Genomic DNA, 18,289 nt, shown 5'->3' on the forward strand with positions numbered 1-18,289 from the left:
GAAATGAAACCTGCACAATCTTTGAGTTATTCATGTGTTGTGTTTGCTGACGCTGAATAGTTGGTATAGTTCAGAGGGGCTTTTTTTCCTGCTTCTGCTTTTTTTCTCTATTTACAGTAGAGTTATTCCAAAGAATTATATTCTCATGCCAACACATGTTTATAATTCCCATTTAAGTGAATGGGAGTTTTCTATACGAATAATAGATTTATATAGTCTATGAAGAGAATAATCTCCTTGTAAAAAGAAGTATACAAATCAGGAAGACAGCAATAATTATCTATATGAATAATTCACTGGCACCTAAATTTTAGCCAAACTTGTATAAGTAATCCTTTTCTCTTTCCTATCTGCTGCTGAAAAGAGGTTCCAGGTAATGCTTTTATTTTCCTATCTAGTCCATCTTTTACTGCCACCTCCCATTTTCCTTAAAAAGCCATCTGTCATGTTGGGTGCCATACCATGTACCTGTCACTCTCCAGAATATTGCTATATGAAAAATCTGAAATTTATATATATGCATTGTAGTTCTGTTTCACACAATAAGCTAGATACTCTTACCTACCAGCATGAACTCCAACTCCATTAACTATTACACTTTCCAGTGTTTCACAAGTAGTATTCTTCAGTAATATTTATTGAAGTACAAAGATGAGCACTTTTCCCAGCCCTCTAGTGGACAGCTGTTTTACATGTGATGATTTGACAGTCTCACCTGACATGCCAGGGTGTTACTGAATGTTACTGAATTATTTGAGCATCAGATTCCCTGCATCTGCATTAGTGAGTAAAACTGGCTCTTACTGCTCATAGAGCACATGAAATAATTATAAATCATTTTTGTCCAGAAGGTGTACTTAGAGACTACCAGCCTTCATTATCTTCTAATGGAAACCAGACCTCTGTGAAGTTTCACAGATGACTTTGAAGAACTTGCCAAAAATAAATGGAAAGAAGTCCTCCTTAATTTTAAAATTCATTGTGTACTTCATGCTTGCCAGCACCTTTTGGGGAGGGCAGTGCAGGACACTTCATGCTGAAGAGTAGTGCAAAATCAATTGCTAAGTTCTCTGCAAGTTCCCCTAAATATGAAGTGCAACTTTGGTGCCCCACACAGGAGGGGACTTTTTCTTTTGTACCAACTACTGTAATTTACTCTATCAAATCGTGCCCAAAATAACACGTTTGTTTTTAAAACAGAAATAAATATTGTAAATCACACTGTTATAAACTGCCACAGAACTAAAAGAATTGGTGGTAATTTACATATGCTACATAACAGAAAATAATTCCTTGTTCTGTAAGTAACTTTAGATACTCAGTAACGAGAAAAATATAGAATAAAATAAGTCATACAAAAATCAGTAGTAATATTTAAGCTACGTCTAAAACTGTGAACAAGGTATTTCTTTGTTTCAGAAACTACTTCAGAATGCTTGTACTTGATTTTGATGGTTACATAACAGGAAATATTAAAATACATATACCAAATACATTTTAATTTTGAAAATAAAGTGCCAATATTGAGATATTTATTTCCCTTATGATAGATGGCTGGAGCACTTCTTCCCCATGATAAAACTGACCCTATCCATACCTGAATTCATCCCAACGTGTTATTCATGCTCTCTTTTCCATCTTTTCCACACAGTTTTTGAGCATGCAGCAAGTTATGCATACAGGTGTATGACCACTGTGTGTTGTATATGGATGGCATTAGTCACTTTGCTGCACATTACGCAGCAAATTAAAAATATTTTCAGCTCTCACACCTTTAAAAAAGGACTTGGAAAACATATTCTCATATCCTTCAGCATTCCTGTTTTTAAATCCTGAAGTTATCTTGAAACTTAATTGGGAAAAGAATCCATATGTGCTTGTAATTTGCATTCCAGTTCCACTGCTCTGGATCAATACAGAATTAGCCTTTCCTGGACAGATACTTAGAGACATTGTTTAGGTGACCTGTGAGATAATGCAGCTGAGCCAAAGTTCTCAAGTTTTCCTCACCAATATACATTCACTTTATTCTGTTGTGTGGTAATGTACAAATGTAAATGTACTCTCATTATTACTTAAGGATGATATTAACCTGTATTTATGTCTGTAGAGCCTTTAAGTATAGATGGTCTTCTTGAGCAGCTGTAAAATGTGAGATTGTTTTACCTCTTCTCCTATTCTATCACAAGGGATTTACAGACAGCAAATGTCATAAAAATGCCACATTCTAGAACCAAAGAGCAGAGGAATATTCAGTTCCAGTAAAGTAAACCTCTATAAGAATCATGTCCTTTCAGTTTTTACTGCTTTCATCAAACTTCAAATATGTTCTTCTGCTATATTTAATTTTACTCTGTTTTTCCCCTCCAACTCATTTTTCCCTCTGTGTTTCAGGCTCATAAGTTAATTAGGGTCAGGGTAGGAGAAGAGGAAAGAGATGAGGTTTGAGTGCTCTGTGCCAAATATGAGGTTGACAAATGGAAGAAGGGCTTTTTATGCTCTGTTTTGGTAATTTCTAGAGGAATAGTAATGAAACTGTTGCAGAATTGCCCATGACAAATGAGAAACTAAAACCAGAAAGTCTTTCAAAACATTCTGGAGTGATCTGTTTTGTACTAAAGGTAGGCAGGAACAGTGAAGATATAAATCCAAGAAAATGGTATTTTATTTGGATAACTGAAAAAATGCTTTTCACCTTCAAACTACACAGTGTACAAACAAATCATAGTCTATCATTCTGAGAAAATACAGTCATTATTTTGAATCAAAGTCATCACTCAAAAGCAGATATGAAATTAGAAATACTTCATTCTTAAAAGGAATATGAAAGTGACCTGTTGCTTCATGTTTGATATTAGTGTATTACACTGCCTACTGGATTAAATTATCTGGATATCACTGAATTTATACATAGAATTTATTTTTAAATTAATTGTTCCTCTTAAGGATCAAGCTTAAAGGATTGTTATCACAGCCACAAATGCTGTATCTATAGAATCAATAATCAATGCTCCTGCAAATTATTAGAAATAGTTGAATATATTTAATAAATAAAGCTTATTTGTTTGTGTTTCTTTGTATAGGTACAGTTGAATGTAATGTGAGAGATGTTATGGATATTTGTTAAACATACCTAATTGAGATTGCTTAATTAAATCTGGGCTATTCAGAACAGTGGACCATAGGCTATGGCAGTTACTCCTGCATTTGGTTTTCTTCCACGTAAACTTTGATCAATATCTCATTTCAGTTGAGGTAGGAATGAATGGGCAGGTGCATCTGGAGTTCTTTACAAACTATTACAAAAATAGGAAAACATAGGGGTCTGCTGAAGGCATGTGGGAACAAGCATTATTAGATTAATCAGGTAAAGCATGTTAAACAAAGGATTTTTAGGTTTTGTCCTTCTCCTTTGACAGAGGTATTTATTTTGAAGATGAATATGGGTATCAGCTGAGTAGGACAGGACTAAGATTTCCCAGTGCATTAGCAGGTTGGAAGGTTACTGTTAGTATGGAATGGGTGACGGACAGCCTTCTCTTATTCACAGTTCTTTGTTTCAGACCACCAGTTAGTAGGGCATTGCCACAGCCTGAGAAACTTCAGACAAATAATGTGGGGAAAAAAAAGAGACCCATAGAGGTAAGAAAAATGCTGTTCTCTATTTCTTTTAGGATTTTATTTTGCCAGAAATGGACACACCTATGAACACATTCAATGATTGTTTTATTCTAAGTATATCAAAGGTGGAAATAGTGAATAGTGGGTAAAGAGTAGAAAAAGTGTGAGAGAATTTTTTCTTGTAAATAATAAAAAAAATATTTCATTTTCTTGCAAATAAAATGGAGTATAACTCAATTCAAAGTAATCATGAAACCTTAGAACTGTCTGTAGAAAGCAGGATGTCTTGTTTAGATAAGTGGATTGTTAACAGGTGTATTGTTGCTAATAAAACTAAGCATTTTTTTATTCCAATCTTCTCAAAATTTATTTTAAAACTTCAGTTTAAATTCATAACTGATAAGAGTTTTAAAAATAAGCTTTAAGATTCTATTAATGATGAGTTTAGTTTTGACACCTGTTATTTCATTACATGGGAATTGCAAATAAATATACCAATTTTTGATTAATCTGAAGTGAAAATTTCATCTAATCGTGGAAAATGAAGTTCTTTACCAACCCAAATATTGTTGATTCTGCTAAATATTTGGTGTAGCATAATAAACAGCTTTTTGACATCAGCACTCTAGAAGTTTTAGGCTGTAACTTGGTTTCTAGTTGCTGTCCTGGAATTAAATTGTGGACCAGTGTTTGTCATTCTTTGTTTCTGCATTAAAAGAACTTTATTCTTCACTGCATTTTATTTATTTATGGGCATGTGTATGAGTATCTCTTTCAGTGTATGTATATGTCTTTGTGTATTACATGCACGTTCTGCAGCATCCCCCTGAGAAGTGAAAAGGGTGACACAGCTGTGTGTGACAAGAATGAGCAGTTGTGTAAACTGACAGGGGAGGCACGAGCTCAGTTCCTGTTGGCTTGACATGTTGCTTACTACATAAGGACATAATTAATAAAATAAAATCCTATAGAGGAATGTGTAACTGCTTTAAGGTTTGGTAAATCTACTGATGTGAATATCTTTTTTAGGACCTAATTTTGGAGCTGGTGTTTGGGTATCGAGGCAAGGACTGCAGAAACAATGTGCACTATTTGAATGATGGTGCTGATGTAATTTATCACACTGCATCTATTGGCATCTTGTACAACGTGGCAACAGGTATGAGAAAACCCATTGGAGAGAAAATGTTTCTTCACACTCATGGAGTTACAGTTTATAAAGTAATTAATATGCTTTAAGTATTGTAAAAGTATGTGGAAAAAACGTTATTTGTTCCTAAAATTTCAGTCTGTAGAGAATATTCCTAATACCTGTATAAGAAAACAAATGTACTGAAATGTTCCTGGAAACCGAGCTTTAAAGGAAATGAACATTTGGTTTTTTTGGTATTAGCTTTCTGAAATTTGCATGTAGAAATGCAAACGCACAGAAACGAAAAGAGCCGAACAATGGGGTAATTGTAATTTTTTTTTTTTCTAAGAATAAGTTAATATTTAATTGGTTTACTTTTCAGTCATCTGTACCACATACATTCCTTCCCAGTAACCCAGTGAGTTTAGATAACTTAGACCTTTAAAAATGTACACAATGTCATTTGTTTCTGAGATAGTTAAGCTTGAGGGTATTGTTTGGAGTTATTGAGTGCTGTGTGTTGAAGTCCAGATAAAAAATTAGGAGTTTGTTTTCTGGTTTTAAGCTTAAAAATGCAACATGACCATAATGCTGTTTTCTAACAAATACTATAAAATTTTCAAACATTAGCCATGTCTATGTGTGTATGTTTTAATGAAATAATTTAATTTAATTTAATAAAGTGTTTTAATTAAAAGTTGAACTAAGGTTAGAATTTTTTTTCTTATTTTTAGGCTCTCAGTCATTTTACCAGGAACACAACGATGATATTTTGTGCCTCACTGTGAATCAGCACCCCAAGTTTACCAACATAGTGGCAACTGGCCAAGTAGGTATGTTTGTATTTTTGTAAAAAGAATTAACATAATAGCATGCAATCAGGACCTTGTAAATTCATGATAAATCATAAAATATTTGATTATGCTATCTCCGTTTGTATGAGTGTTACTCAGTTACCTGTCCTCTTTATAAGTTCCTTTGAGTGTAATTGAATAAAGTTGACAAAAATATTGAGGCATGAAAGATTAAACTTATCTTTTGTTTGGAGTATTACCAAAACTATTTTTTTGCGAAATCTGAAGCCCCATTAAATTAGTCTGGTTGTATTGAACTATCAGCTTGTGTTAGACCTTCCAAAGAGTCACTGCCTTTTCAAAGAAGCTGAATAGAGCTAACCTTCATTTCTTAAAATACCTGTCAATCTTATGTAGGCTTTACCTCACCAGGTATATTTATAACACCTGCTTGGTGGTTGGATATGATATAGTTGTAATATTCCAGGCAGAACCAAAACCTAATGGTGTTTCCTACAGATAAACTGAGATTTTGAAGGAAAAAGTATGTATATTTCATAGTGACATTAAGATGTATGAACTAACCAGGTTAAAAAAACAAAACAAAACAAAAAAAACCCCTCCACATTTTGCATTAGCATAGCCAGTAGACATTGCTTTTTCTACGTTTTGTAGAAGTGATTTTTGTAGCCCTACAATCTGGTTGTAGTTTTCATATCTTCTGTTGGTACTCAGCAGATTCAAACCCACATTATTTTCATCAGGGCATAGAATACAAAAAAACCTCTATTTTATTTCAGCAAAAATAGCTTTGTATTTCCTTTAGGTTTGTTTTAGAACTTTCATATAAGTAAAATCAGTTCTGCAGAGTTTATTACTTGCTTTCCTGTGTCTTTTGGATTTTTAGGTGCATGTCTCATTAAAATTAATTCATTGATAATAGTAACCTCTTAGCTAAAACAGCTTCCTTTCTTGGTGAGTTTCTTGCCCCATATCATTTAAAACAAATTTTTAATTGAAATTATTTAAATAGAAAAAAAATAATCAGCAGGTATTTGTCTATGATTTGAACATTTGCAGGAATTACAAACCTTTTATTGCCTTTAAGAATTTGCTTTTTCATCATATTTCTTAATCTGGCCCTGTTTGCCTTTCTGTAGTGGAGGAATGTGAAAATGTTTCTTCTCCAGTGTTCATCTTACCCAAGACAAAACACAGGACTTAATCCTTTTTTTATTTTCATAATAATTTCTAAATCAACTAGCAGTAGGACAACTATTAACTGTTTTGTAATGTGGATTAAGGCATACAAATCAGAGGCAGATGACACTTCAAAATGACATATACTTTTAGGCAGAGAATTAAAAATGAGCTGGAAGTGAAATATCTTAAAGCAGCACTTGCTTTCTGATTTTCAAGTGATGTTGAGGAGTGTATATACTGTATAAAGAACTCCTGCTACTTTTCCTACTGGTGTGGTTGCCACAAATAGTGTCCCCATCATGATTTAAAAAGATTTATTGAATCTTAAGTTTCACATGCTATTTCTTAGTATTTTTCCCACTTATTTTGTTGAAATATCCATGACTTTAAAAAATATGTTTTTTATTAACTTGGGCTGAGAGCGACCTAACATACACCAAAGCTAGATTTTTGTGTTGTAGCTGAAAATGGAAACCAAAATATATTGATTCATTCAATATATTCATTCTATGATTTATTTATGATGTGACCTCCTTTCATCAGTAAATACTCATCTTTAATAGCAGTATTGCTGCTGCTGCAATACCAAAAGATCAAGGTGTGTGTTAAGAAGTTACACTGAATGTGGCATATATTTTCTTTAGCTCTTATCTTATTTCTGATCTAATTATTTTTCTGCTGCTTTTCCATTACAGGAGACTCAGCAGATATGTCAGGTAAGGGAAACAAAATTTTGACATCTTCAGGTGTAGTTAGTCTATCTAGTAGCCATCTGCAGCTTTATAGAGCCATAAGTGATGTGAATTCATTTTTAGTTTATTAAACCCCATGTATCAGTCATATTACTGTCAGCACTGAATAGAAGTCAAAACAGCTCAGCATACTGTAAATATAGAAAAATTAAAAATATTAGAACACACTTAAAAACTACTCTCATAGAAGCATATTCACCTCTTGCTGCTTAGTGATTAGTGAGTTCTTATACATACTGCTGCTGTAGCATTCCTGGGTATGCTTGCCAGTTTTGTAGACATGTTGGGGCTGACAACATTTGGTTAGACCCTCAATTGCATGTAATTTTAAACTTGCATTTCTAAAGTAAATTCTATTGAGGAGGCCTAGGTGACTGAGTGAAAAAACGAATCACCTTTCCCATTTATGTACAACTGTCATGCAGTTATTACCATTGATCCAAAATGCTTTTTGTGATGTCAGTTTAATTTCTCCTCTATCATTTTGGGTCTTTGACATTTTGACAGTCTTGACCGAGATATTTTTTATTAATATGGGTTTTTTTCAACTGTGATTGCAAAAACTCATCACCATCATGTGCGAATGAGTTCATTGTTGAGCAGCCATAATTGTCTTGTGAAGAATCTTCAGAGATGCATAAATGTGATCATGTATAATAGAAAGTGTAATAATCTTCATGTGGATCTAAAGCTTCATCTGTAAGAACAAATGTACATTCACATCTTTAATGTCAATGTACATTTTGTCATTAAATATGGCAAATGGTGCTTGCTCTAAGGATGGAAGAACATAAGTACCTTTTCTACACTTCTAGCCTGTATTTAAAAAAAACCTATCATGATATGGATATTTATATGAAAGAACATTTATAGTCCTGTATATGGTGGCTAGACACATTCCTTGTCTCAGGTGCCATTTTCCTACTGCAACTTCAGTTTGAGCTTCTGTACGTTACTAAATTCTGTTGTCACTGCCTGAAATGAGCACTCTTTTTTCTTATTTCTGGAACCATTACTCTGGAATCCAAGCTGCTGCCTGCTTTCATTAAAAAGTTGAATAGTTTTACTTAGAATTTATTGATGGCTATTTGGGCCTTTGCTTTTCTAGTTCCAATTTTCAGTTGTCTACAGTGATGCAGGTGCTCTTGTAGCAGTAATGTTTGTAGTGGGCTGGAATGGCAATTAATATTTCCTAATGACTGGGTGTAGCTTTAGTCCACCTTACTAAAGATTTTTTCTGTCCTGCCAGCCCGTGGTAGCTTTATCCAATTGCTCCCAGAAGGATGTGACATTGTAGAACATCTCTCTTGTGAAAGTGTCAGGACAGAGACTTTCAGAGGGACTCCATCACATAGAAGGACCTGAGTCCATGTTCTTTGTCTTGCAGATCTTGCTGTGAATGATTTTGTCAGTTCTTATTTAGGAAAAATAGGTGAGAGTTTCTGTCTGCCACCCAAAAGAAAACTTTGGCCCAGGCGCACAATTCAAGGGTAATACAGAGTTTGACCAAGAGGAGTGTTGAAAAGTGAAAAGCAGCTCAGAGCCATAATAAAACTTTCCCTTCCCTCAGTTTCCTGTAAGAACAGCAAGGAGTTCACTGACAATTTTTGGGAAGTGCTAGTTGCTGTCAGCTCCTGCCCTTTCTCTTTTAATGGCATGACCATACTATGCTGTGGTACCTCTCAAAAGGTAATAATAACATCTTGTTGCTACCATGAGAGGAAATTCAAATGGAAATAAAATAAATGAGGAAGTGTGTTCTAAAGACTGTTTTGGAACAACTGTGGAATTGTGCTCAAAAACTGAGTTTCATGTGGCTGAAATTTTGCCTAAGTCCTTTTGTCTACTGTTTCCCGTCACGTGCATATCTTTGAGGGCCTAGATGTATCTGATTAGAAACACAAAGCATGAAGCCAAAAGAGAATTTAGTTTATGTGAATCTGGATCTGTGACAAGAACCAGTAACCTTAGGATTCTGCAGTCAAATTTATTAGAGACCAGAAGTGAAGGAGTTTGAGAATCTTACTGTACTGGAAATGCCTTAGATGCTGCTCAGAGATTGTAAATTATATATAGATTGCAAGATCTTTTGAGAAGGCGTTGCATCTGGGAAAGAAACAGCTGTCATCACATTAGAGATAATCACATACATTAGTAGCATGGAAAGACATTTTTTACTGCAGAGAGCTTACAGTCTAAACAATGCAGACTAAATGCCCTGGTTCTGTATCAGCAAGCAAGCTGGTGATTTGGCTAATGTTCTCCAAAGGGGACAAACATTTCAGACAGGTGGCCATTTTGTAGAAAGGAGATTTTGGCCCTGCACTGTAAACTGATTTCTTTGTAGCTATCAATTGTCCAAAAGACCCATGGAGAAGTTACATTCTTGATGAGCAGCTTTATTTATGAAGGTTTTTGAGTTAGTATGCTGCTCTACGTTTTAATAAGAGAAAAAGAGAAGACAGCTCTTGCTTTTAGAACTTTTGCTGTGCTTCACAAGTCCCATAACAAGTTTAGCAACAAATTAACACCTCTGCAATGTAATGAGGCCAACTTGTTCATTCTACCTAATGATCCTGTTTGTCATAAATTTTTTTCCCAATGGAGGCCAGAATCTCTTTTATTTTCTTTCCTTTCCCCCCCTCATCTGATCACAGAAATTTTGTCTTATAAAAAAGTATTAATTGCTTCAATAAACAAATCATTACACATTTTAGAAATTACTACTAATGGTATGTTTTTCTATTTGTGCAGCTACAGCTCCTTCTATTCACGTGTGGGATGCAATGAACAAGCAGACACTGTCGGTTCTGCGGTGCTACCATTCCAAGGGCGTTTGCTCAGTCAGTTTCAGTGCCACTGGCAAACTGCTGCTGTCCGTAGGGCTGGATCCCGAGCACACCATTACCATTTGGAAGTGGCAGGAAGGTAGGAAAGAGGCTGGTTTTGTAGAAGGTGTTTACATTGTTAGAGATATGTTGGCTTGAGTCAAGAGAAATTGTAACTTTAAAGCATCAGCTGATTAATAAAATATTACAATAAATGCTGTGCACTATACAAGAAGATCTAAAATAGATGTGTTTACCCATTCTAGTGATTGCTGAATATATCTCCTTTGAAACTATTGTGTAAAGATCAAGACAGTTCACTGATTTCTAGTAAGAATGATGTAGGGATTTCTATTCTTAAAAATTGTCAGCATTATTACTATTATTATTATTACTTTATTCTTCTCTAAAGTCTGATTACTGACTATGTTGTCATACTCCTAAAATTATTCCAGAAAGTTGCAAATTGCAGAAATGGTGTGGCAGGATAGCTCCTCTATGCATTTTATATAATTGTTGCTTTAAGCTATGCTACATATTTTCAGATCAGCTTTGATCTGTATTTCTGATTTAGGCTAAAGAGATTTGAGCTCTTTCCTTGTCTCCTTTCTGCCTGACAAAGCCATGCCCAGATTATGGATCTGATTCTCTAGTCTTAGAGGTTTACTTCCTCTCTCTTTGGGGATTGCTGTTGATAACTAGTAGCTCTCAGAATTTTGAACATAAGCCATTGAGTTAATAACAAGTGATCTTTCATAGCTTGTCTGATAGATCCTGTGGGGGTGGATGCAATGTCAGATGTGTATTTATACAATCTTAGCTAGGATGAAGCATGTGTGGTCAGAACATGCCTGTGTTCATCTTAAGGGTCAATACAAATTCAGAATGGCAGCTAAGGATCCCAACTGAGGGATCTTCATATGGGTTAAAATTATTTTAACATTTTTAACCAGAAATGTCTCTTTTTCTCAGCAAATTCAAAATGTCCATTTTCTTTCTGCCAGGTGCCAAAATTGCCAGCCGAGCTGGTCATAACCAGCGTATATTTGTAGCAGAATTCAGGCCAGATTCAGATACTCAGTTTGTTTCTGTGGGAGTAAAACATGTAAGGTTCTGGACACTGGCTGGAAGAGCTCTCCTCAGTAAAAAAGGGCTGCTGAGCTCCATAGAAGATGCCCGCATGCAGACGATGCTTTCTGTAGCTTTTGGAGCGGTACGTACTTCAACAAACCACCTGAAAATGCATAAAACCAAACTTTTTTTACGCTTCTGCCTTTATTCAGTTCAGTGAGACTTTTATAACCTGCTAATGAGTATATAAATTATTTATTAAACTGAGTTGAGCATTCCTAATGTTTACCTGCTAGTTAGAACTAGTACCAGCTTTCTTTAGAGTAGAAAAGACTGTGGGTTTGTATGCTTTTTGGAAAAACAAACACAGATGCCTTGAACTGATAATACACTGCTTGTTATTTAATCCAGGTAAAACAAAACTGAGTCTAGACTGCAAAAACCAAACAGTAGAAATGAGGCTGATTTTATACCCACCTGAAAGTGATTGTTTTGTCATTTGTATGTGCTGCTGCTCATGGGTGATCAGAGAGCAGTGTTGTCCTGGGGCATTCCTTAATGTTGGATGTTCTTAGGCAACTGCATGAGAGATTTCTTTTTCTTTGGAGGTTTTTGGACATGTGCAGGCCATCTTGCTAAGTTCCACAGCACTGCTGGATGTGGAGCTGCTCTGCATGAGCAGTACTCATATCTTCAGCTGGGCAGAGAGCCACAGATGCCTTTTGTGAAGTGGTCCTTTGCTTTGATTGCCTGCATTTCTGTCCTGTTTGACCATCTGACTGTTTGGTCCAGACTTTGGTCCAGAATTTACGCTAATTTTGATTTTTGAAACTCTAAGTGGGCTGTGGTTGCCTTTTTTTGCTACACTATCTCTTTTACACAGTGATGTCTCTCTGATTTACATGAAGGTCTTACAAAACACCAAGATATTTTCCAAATGATAACTGTTATTGATGCCCAGCCCAGGCATTAGTCAGGGCTTTGGAAAACCTCTGTAAACTTTCTTAGGAAAAGACATTCAGTGTGAGAATCAGGCTGTATGCTGCATAGCCTGAAGTTTGGTATGAGGTTTGAGGATGCAGAGTTTTCAGGGGTTTTGTGAAAAGTTGTGCAAAGTGAATAAAGCCAAACCTGGTGTGTTCTCCATACCTCTGTAGGGAGCAGTTCTGGGAGTACTCAGAAGGAGCTGGTTCAGCTCTCCCTAAACAGAAGGGGGAGACAGCCCAGTAGTAATGCTGTGAGAATTGTCTGAGGATCTGCTCTCAGCTTCACTTCCAGTCCTCTTTTACTTTATTAGAGCCACACACACACACCCTCAAAATAAAGTGTGTAGTGCATCAACCCACTTCAGTCAAGGAAAGTGTTTGTGCTACATGTGTATTGATATTCTTGAAACATGATAATATTACACATTACTAAATTTGAGGATTCATCTAAGTTACTAAACTATTTTGCTCAATAACCAGTTCCTGTTGGAATCCTAATAAATAGGAAAAAATCCTTTACTTTCAGAGATAATTAAATTTATTTTTATTACCTTTCAAGAGCAGGAAGCAGAAGTAAAGAACAGGCAGCTTTTAATTCTAAGTTAAGTCAAACTGGTTTATTTCTGAACTAAAAGTTACTGTAATCAAGTGAGTCTCTTCACCTAACCACAAAAATTACTGCAAGCATAATGTATATAGCAAGGGGGTGCAAATTGTCTGCTTGTGTGCTTGTGTAGAATGTCCGTACTTACTGTGATATTCTACTTTTTTTGCCACACGTTGCACACCTGATAGACTAAAAGCATAGATAACCAAATGTCTGAAGCTGAAGTCATTGCAAAAAGAAATACAGTGATTTTCTTCAAGCTACCAGAAAGCATCTTTCTGACTTCAAGAAGGAATAGAGTAGCTCACTGTTTCATTCTGGAGGTCCTTATTGCCTCTTCCACAGTTTCCTCTTCTGCAGCAGCAAATAAAAGCAATTTAGCCTCTAAATGCAAATGGTGTTTATTTCTGAATGTTTTTCTTCCTACCTTACTCAGAATCAGATGATGAGTATACTTTTCCCCTTTCAGAATAACTTGACATTTACAGGTACTATCAGTGGAGATGTTTGTGTTTGGAAGGACCATGTGTTGATACGAATTGTGGCCAAGGCTCACAATGGACCTGTTTTCACCATGTACACCACACTGAGGGATGGTTTGATTGTTACAGGAGGCAAAGAAAGGCCGTGAGTCTTCTTTCTTCTTTTTCTCTGCATGCATGTTGGATGTTCTTAGGTACTCTTTAAAAATGGTTTGGATTCATTCCATCAGCTCTATTTGAGACATTAAAGGTAGAAGAGTAGTCCCTTTCAGATCCCTGACAGGCATTAAGAAAAAGAGCAGCCACCACCTCCAAAGTGCAAGTAACCCCATATGAGCTTCAACTAGCTATTTCTCCCATTGAATATAAGAGAAAGCATTTAGTCTGAAATTTAGAATCATTTAGGGTTGGAAGGGGCCTTATAGATTTTCTAGCTCCAGCACCCATTTAGCTTTAAGCACTAAAAAGTTACCTAGTCCTTGTGGGTTACGTCTTTCACTGAAGATTTACTGAAGTGGTTAACCCAAGAGATTTGCACAGTTGTGATTGAATATATGAATGATACATTTTGTAGCAGTATGATGCACAACTTCTTTCAAAGGAAAGATCTGCTTAGTTATGATGGCAGAGGCAAGGTGTCTTCTCTCAAATCTAAGGTACAGCAAGATTCTTTGTTGCTGTACAGTAAGATCCTGGGATTGCAAGCAAAATATCTCCTCAAGCATTTTTTTTTTTGGTGTCTTCCTAGTGATAAGAAAATGCTTCAGCTGTAATGCAGTCCATCTGATGACATGACAGTGCCCCATTTGGCAGGACAGAGGCCACTTATATTTTCTGATTCAACTGAAAACTTACCTCTGTGCTTGAAATATTTCCTTCTACTATTTCTAAATGTTGTTGTGATTTTATTTGGAGGATGTTCTCTCTCCCACTTAGCTTCAGAGGCTCTTAATAATTGGCATTTGACCTGAAACAAATAGTATTGAATAACAATAAGAACCTAGAATTCATTTCCTGTGGGAAAATGAAGTATTGACAGTATGCAAAACAAATTTTCATTTAGGAAGACTGCATGCTTTTTTCTGCCTTAATTGCAGTTCACCAGCCTGTTTTGGTAAAATCTTCTTGCTGAGTATAACAACCAATCATATGTCAAAACAGTGCTAGTGGGAAGCAAAGAATATACTATTGCAATGTATCAATTTATAATTCATTATAGTTATTTTAATAATAATAATAATAATAATAATAGTACAAATCAGCGATTGTGATTAAACATTCTGGAGCTCTTAGTAAGATTATTCAGTAATGAAAGCTGTAACACAAGCAGCTTGGTATTGTGGAACACTGATTTTTTGTTTCTGTAAGAGGAGATTGAAGATAGAGAAGTCCTAGCTCAACTAGAAATGCCAGATTTCCTGCCCCTGTTGCAATAAACATAATGCCCGTGTTTCAATAAACATTATCTTCTTTTTAGAAACGTTTTTTTTTTTATTTCAATGTGTTCTACATTGAAATATCAGGGGTTTTTTGCAAGTGGGAGGGAAATTCTTAGTGTTTGCATAATTAATACCTATTAATTGTGTGGTTTTTCTGTGGTATCTGGGTAATTTATTTTACAGCAGTGAAAATAGTGATATTTTCACAGAAGTGAAAATATTCTGTCATTTATTTCACAGAAGTAAAATACACACCTTTTCTGTTTCTCTCAACTCTAATTTGAAAATCTCTGCCTGTCAGACGATTAAGATGCTGGTTTGCCTGCTTAATCGTTCTTTTGACTAGACAGATTCCCTCAGAGCTACTCATTCAGACTAAGCTGAGCAGCACCCATCCTTCAACTTGTTCTGTAAAGACTTGTTCTGTAGAACAGGGAGGACTTGGAATCAGTTTGTCTTGCTGGGCTGTGAGGCTCAGCATGCCAGCATCAACTGTTCAGGCAAACAGAATCTTTAATAATTAAAACATACTAAAATGCCTCATTTGCAGTACAGTACATTAACTAATGTAGTTCTTTTGTCCATTAAATGTCCTTTTTGTGGCAGCTGTTGTACTCATTGTTCTTCCTCATGTCTTCATAGCTCAAAGGAAGGAGGAGCAGTCAAGCTATGGGACCAGGAGCTGAAACGATGTCGTGCCTTCAGACTAGAGACAGGACAAATGACAGACTGTGTTCGCTCTGTTTGTAGAGGCAAGGTAAACAAAGCTGCCTGACTGTAAAATAAAGCTTATAATTTGTGGATGATTCCTGAATATTAGATAAATTAGTCTTGCTTTCTCTTCTAGCTAGCATTTGAAGTGAAAGGCCAAGCTAGTAGGTGTCTACAAATGATATTTTGGCAGAAAGACATGTAGTTTGTGAGATCTCAATCTTTCTTAGGAAAATATTTCATATATATTTTATTGAAGACTAATTAAGGATTTATTTTCCATTTTCTTTTCACACTTCAGATATCAAATATCCAGTGACAAGCAGTAACTCAGCCAGCATCATGCTATTTACAGCGCTTTGTGCTTTAATAACTCAGAAAAGCTTAAAAAATAAATTTTCTTAGATTATTTAATAATTTGACTTAAGCAAACTTTCTTGACAGAACTATAGCTCTAGATGACATTTTAATTACAGTTCATCATGAGAGGTTAATGTGTTTTATCAGAGATAATTCTTTTACTATTGTTTAAGGGCAAAATTCTTGTTGGGACAAGAAATGCTGAAATAATTGAAGTTGGAGAGAAAAATGCTGCATGTAACATTCTAATTAATGGTCATATGGATGGACCCATCTGGGGCCTAGCAACGCATCCATCCAGAGACTTTTTCCTTTCTGCTGCAGAAGATGGCACAGTAAGACTTTGGGATATTGCTGAAAAGGTGGGTGTTAGAGAATTCTTGTTTAGGGGGAAAAAATAGACTTGTGATGATGTTGCAGACTTGAAACTTGCTTTTTATTGTACTCTGAAAATAATCCATGTAGTGTAGTTAGCATGTTAACAAGCTATTAGCATAAGATGCTTTTAAAATATGGACAAATAGTAACAGTTACTCTTCTGGGTTTTTGTTTCTTCACAGAAGATGCTCAACAAAGTCAGCTTAGGACATGCAGCACGTACTGTTTGCTACAGCCCAGAAGGTGATATGGTAGCTATTGGCATGAAAAATGGAGAATTTATTATCCTGCTTGTGACCTCTCTAAAAATTTGGGGGAAAAAACGGGACAGAAGATCAGCAATTCAAGATATCAGGTCAGAAAATATTATTCCTGCTCTATTGTTGTATACTAGAAATCTCTAATATTTTGCTTTTTATAAATACAACTCTGTGTTCTGGGAAATATTGAAATTATATTTCAGAGAGCTGGAAGTAAAATTTTGCTTCTGTTTGCTGAGTGGAGGAACAGACTGTTTCTTCTGTGAGATAAATTGGTTGTAATCAGCTAAGGAAAGTTTTGGAGAGCAAAGTGTGATGGGAGAGAAATATAAGCAAAGAGGGACCTTGCAGGAGAGCTCTGCTAGGAATTAGGGGGCTGCTGGAGTTGGAAAGCTGTCCCAAGGTATGTTTCAGAGAACAGAAATAAAGAAACTTCTCCAATAACGCAGAAGTGGCTGTGAGGGATTTGTTCAGCTAAGGAAAATACTGAGTTTCAAGACTAGAAAGGAAAACTGTAAGAAAGAAACCAGTGTGCAAAGATATATTGGGCAAACAAAAGGTTTCATTTTTATTCAGTGCATTTCATCTAGAAGTTCTGGCTTTTCTTCAGTTAGAGCACTTCAGTTTTCCAGTTTTTAACCTTGTAAGTATAGCATAAGGAAGTCAGAGTGTCATCAGGGGGATGTCACAAGTTGTTAGACATGAGGGGGTCATGAAATCAGATAATGAAAAGAATTATTCAAGAGATATTCCCAGTTCACTTATATGTGTAATCTGTCCCAAAATTATTTCCACCTTCTGCTGGATATGCATTGCCTGAAAATTTAATTTCAGAAGTTATTTTGCTTAGCAGACTGAATACTCTGCATCCCTCTAGTTCTGGATAGCAGACACTTAAAATGCAAATTTCTGTACTTCTCAAATATTATAATCAGTTGTAAGTGCCAACCTGTGTTCATGAAATCCTTTTATCTGTTCAGGTTTAGCCCAGATTCTCGTTACCTAGCAGTTGGCTCCAGTGAGAATGCAGTGGATTTTTATGATCTGACTTTGGGTCCCACACTAAATCGAATCAGCTATTGCAAGGATATCCCAAGTTTTGTGATCCAGATGGACTTCTCTGCTGATAGCTCTTATCTCCAGGTATCAGTCATTAATTGTTCAAGGTACTGAATGGAGAACATACTTGTGACAGATACTCTGCAAGTATTCTCCTTTGACAACTTCTAAGTTTTGTACCTAAGTGTTGGAGTATGTTGCTGTCGCTAGATTTACTTTGTTGTAATGGTAAGTGGATGCCTTTACTTTTGAATAGTTTTCCTGGAGATGAAATACAGAAAATAAGCAGAGAAATGAGAGACAGATTTCAAACCTCCTGTGATGTGTCTCCCTGCCTTTTTACCTCTAAAGCTGATGGGCTATCTTAAAAGAGAAAGGAGTACAGTCTGTCATTCTGCAGGGCCTGGGCATCTACAAATTCTTGGGCATGATGGCATTACAGGTCTTTTGGGTGCTAGACTTTGTGGAGCAGCACCAAAATAATGGTGTTGCAATTTCCAACTATAGGAGTGCTTAAGATGTTTCTTAAAATAAAAATAAATACAGTATGCTTTCTATAGTTTATTTGTATCTGAAAGGAGAAATAAGCTTATCTCATTATCAAAT

General features: G+C 35.7%; 1 protein-coding gene across 7 annotated transcripts in view; it reads left to right on the forward strand.

Annotated features, from left to right (window-relative positions):
* The window catches only part of EML5 (EMAP like 5), a 100,044-nt gene that overhangs the window by 70,456 nt on the left and 11,299 nt on the right, over positions 1 to 18,289 (forward strand). The window contains exons 29-40 of one of the 7 annotated variants that reach the window (XM_039712775.1): positions 365 to 373; positions 3,564 to 3,642; positions 4,651 to 4,780; positions 5,488 to 5,586; positions 7,446 to 7,466; positions 10,257 to 10,430; positions 11,335 to 11,543; positions 13,464 to 13,621; positions 15,558 to 15,672; positions 16,160 to 16,348; positions 16,547 to 16,719; positions 17,605 to 17,767. In XM_039712775.1, the coding sequence (XP_039568709.1) occupies positions 365 to 373; positions 3,564 to 3,642; positions 4,651 to 4,780; positions 5,488 to 5,586; positions 7,446 to 7,466; positions 10,257 to 10,430; positions 11,335 to 11,543; positions 13,464 to 13,621; positions 15,558 to 15,672; positions 16,160 to 16,348; positions 16,547 to 16,719; positions 17,605 to 17,767 (1,519 nt within the window). Of the gene's footprint in view, positions 1 to 364; positions 374 to 3,550; positions 3,643 to 4,650; positions 4,782 to 5,487; positions 5,587 to 7,445; positions 7,467 to 10,256; positions 10,431 to 11,334; positions 11,544 to 13,463; positions 13,622 to 15,557; positions 15,673 to 16,159; positions 16,349 to 16,546; positions 16,720 to 17,604; positions 17,768 to 18,289 lie in introns of those variants that run through there. The other 6 variants (XM_039712776.1, XM_039712777.1, XM_039712778.1 and 3 more) reach the window with 6 other exon arrangements.

Source organism: Passer montanus, unplaced genomic scaffold (genome assembly GCF_014805655.1).
Source record: "Passer montanus isolate IOZ18808 unplaced genomic scaffold, ASM1480565v1 scaffold27, whole genome shotgun sequence".
Lineage (NCBI taxonomy): Eukaryota > Metazoa > Chordata > Aves > Passeriformes > Passeridae > Passer > Passer montanus.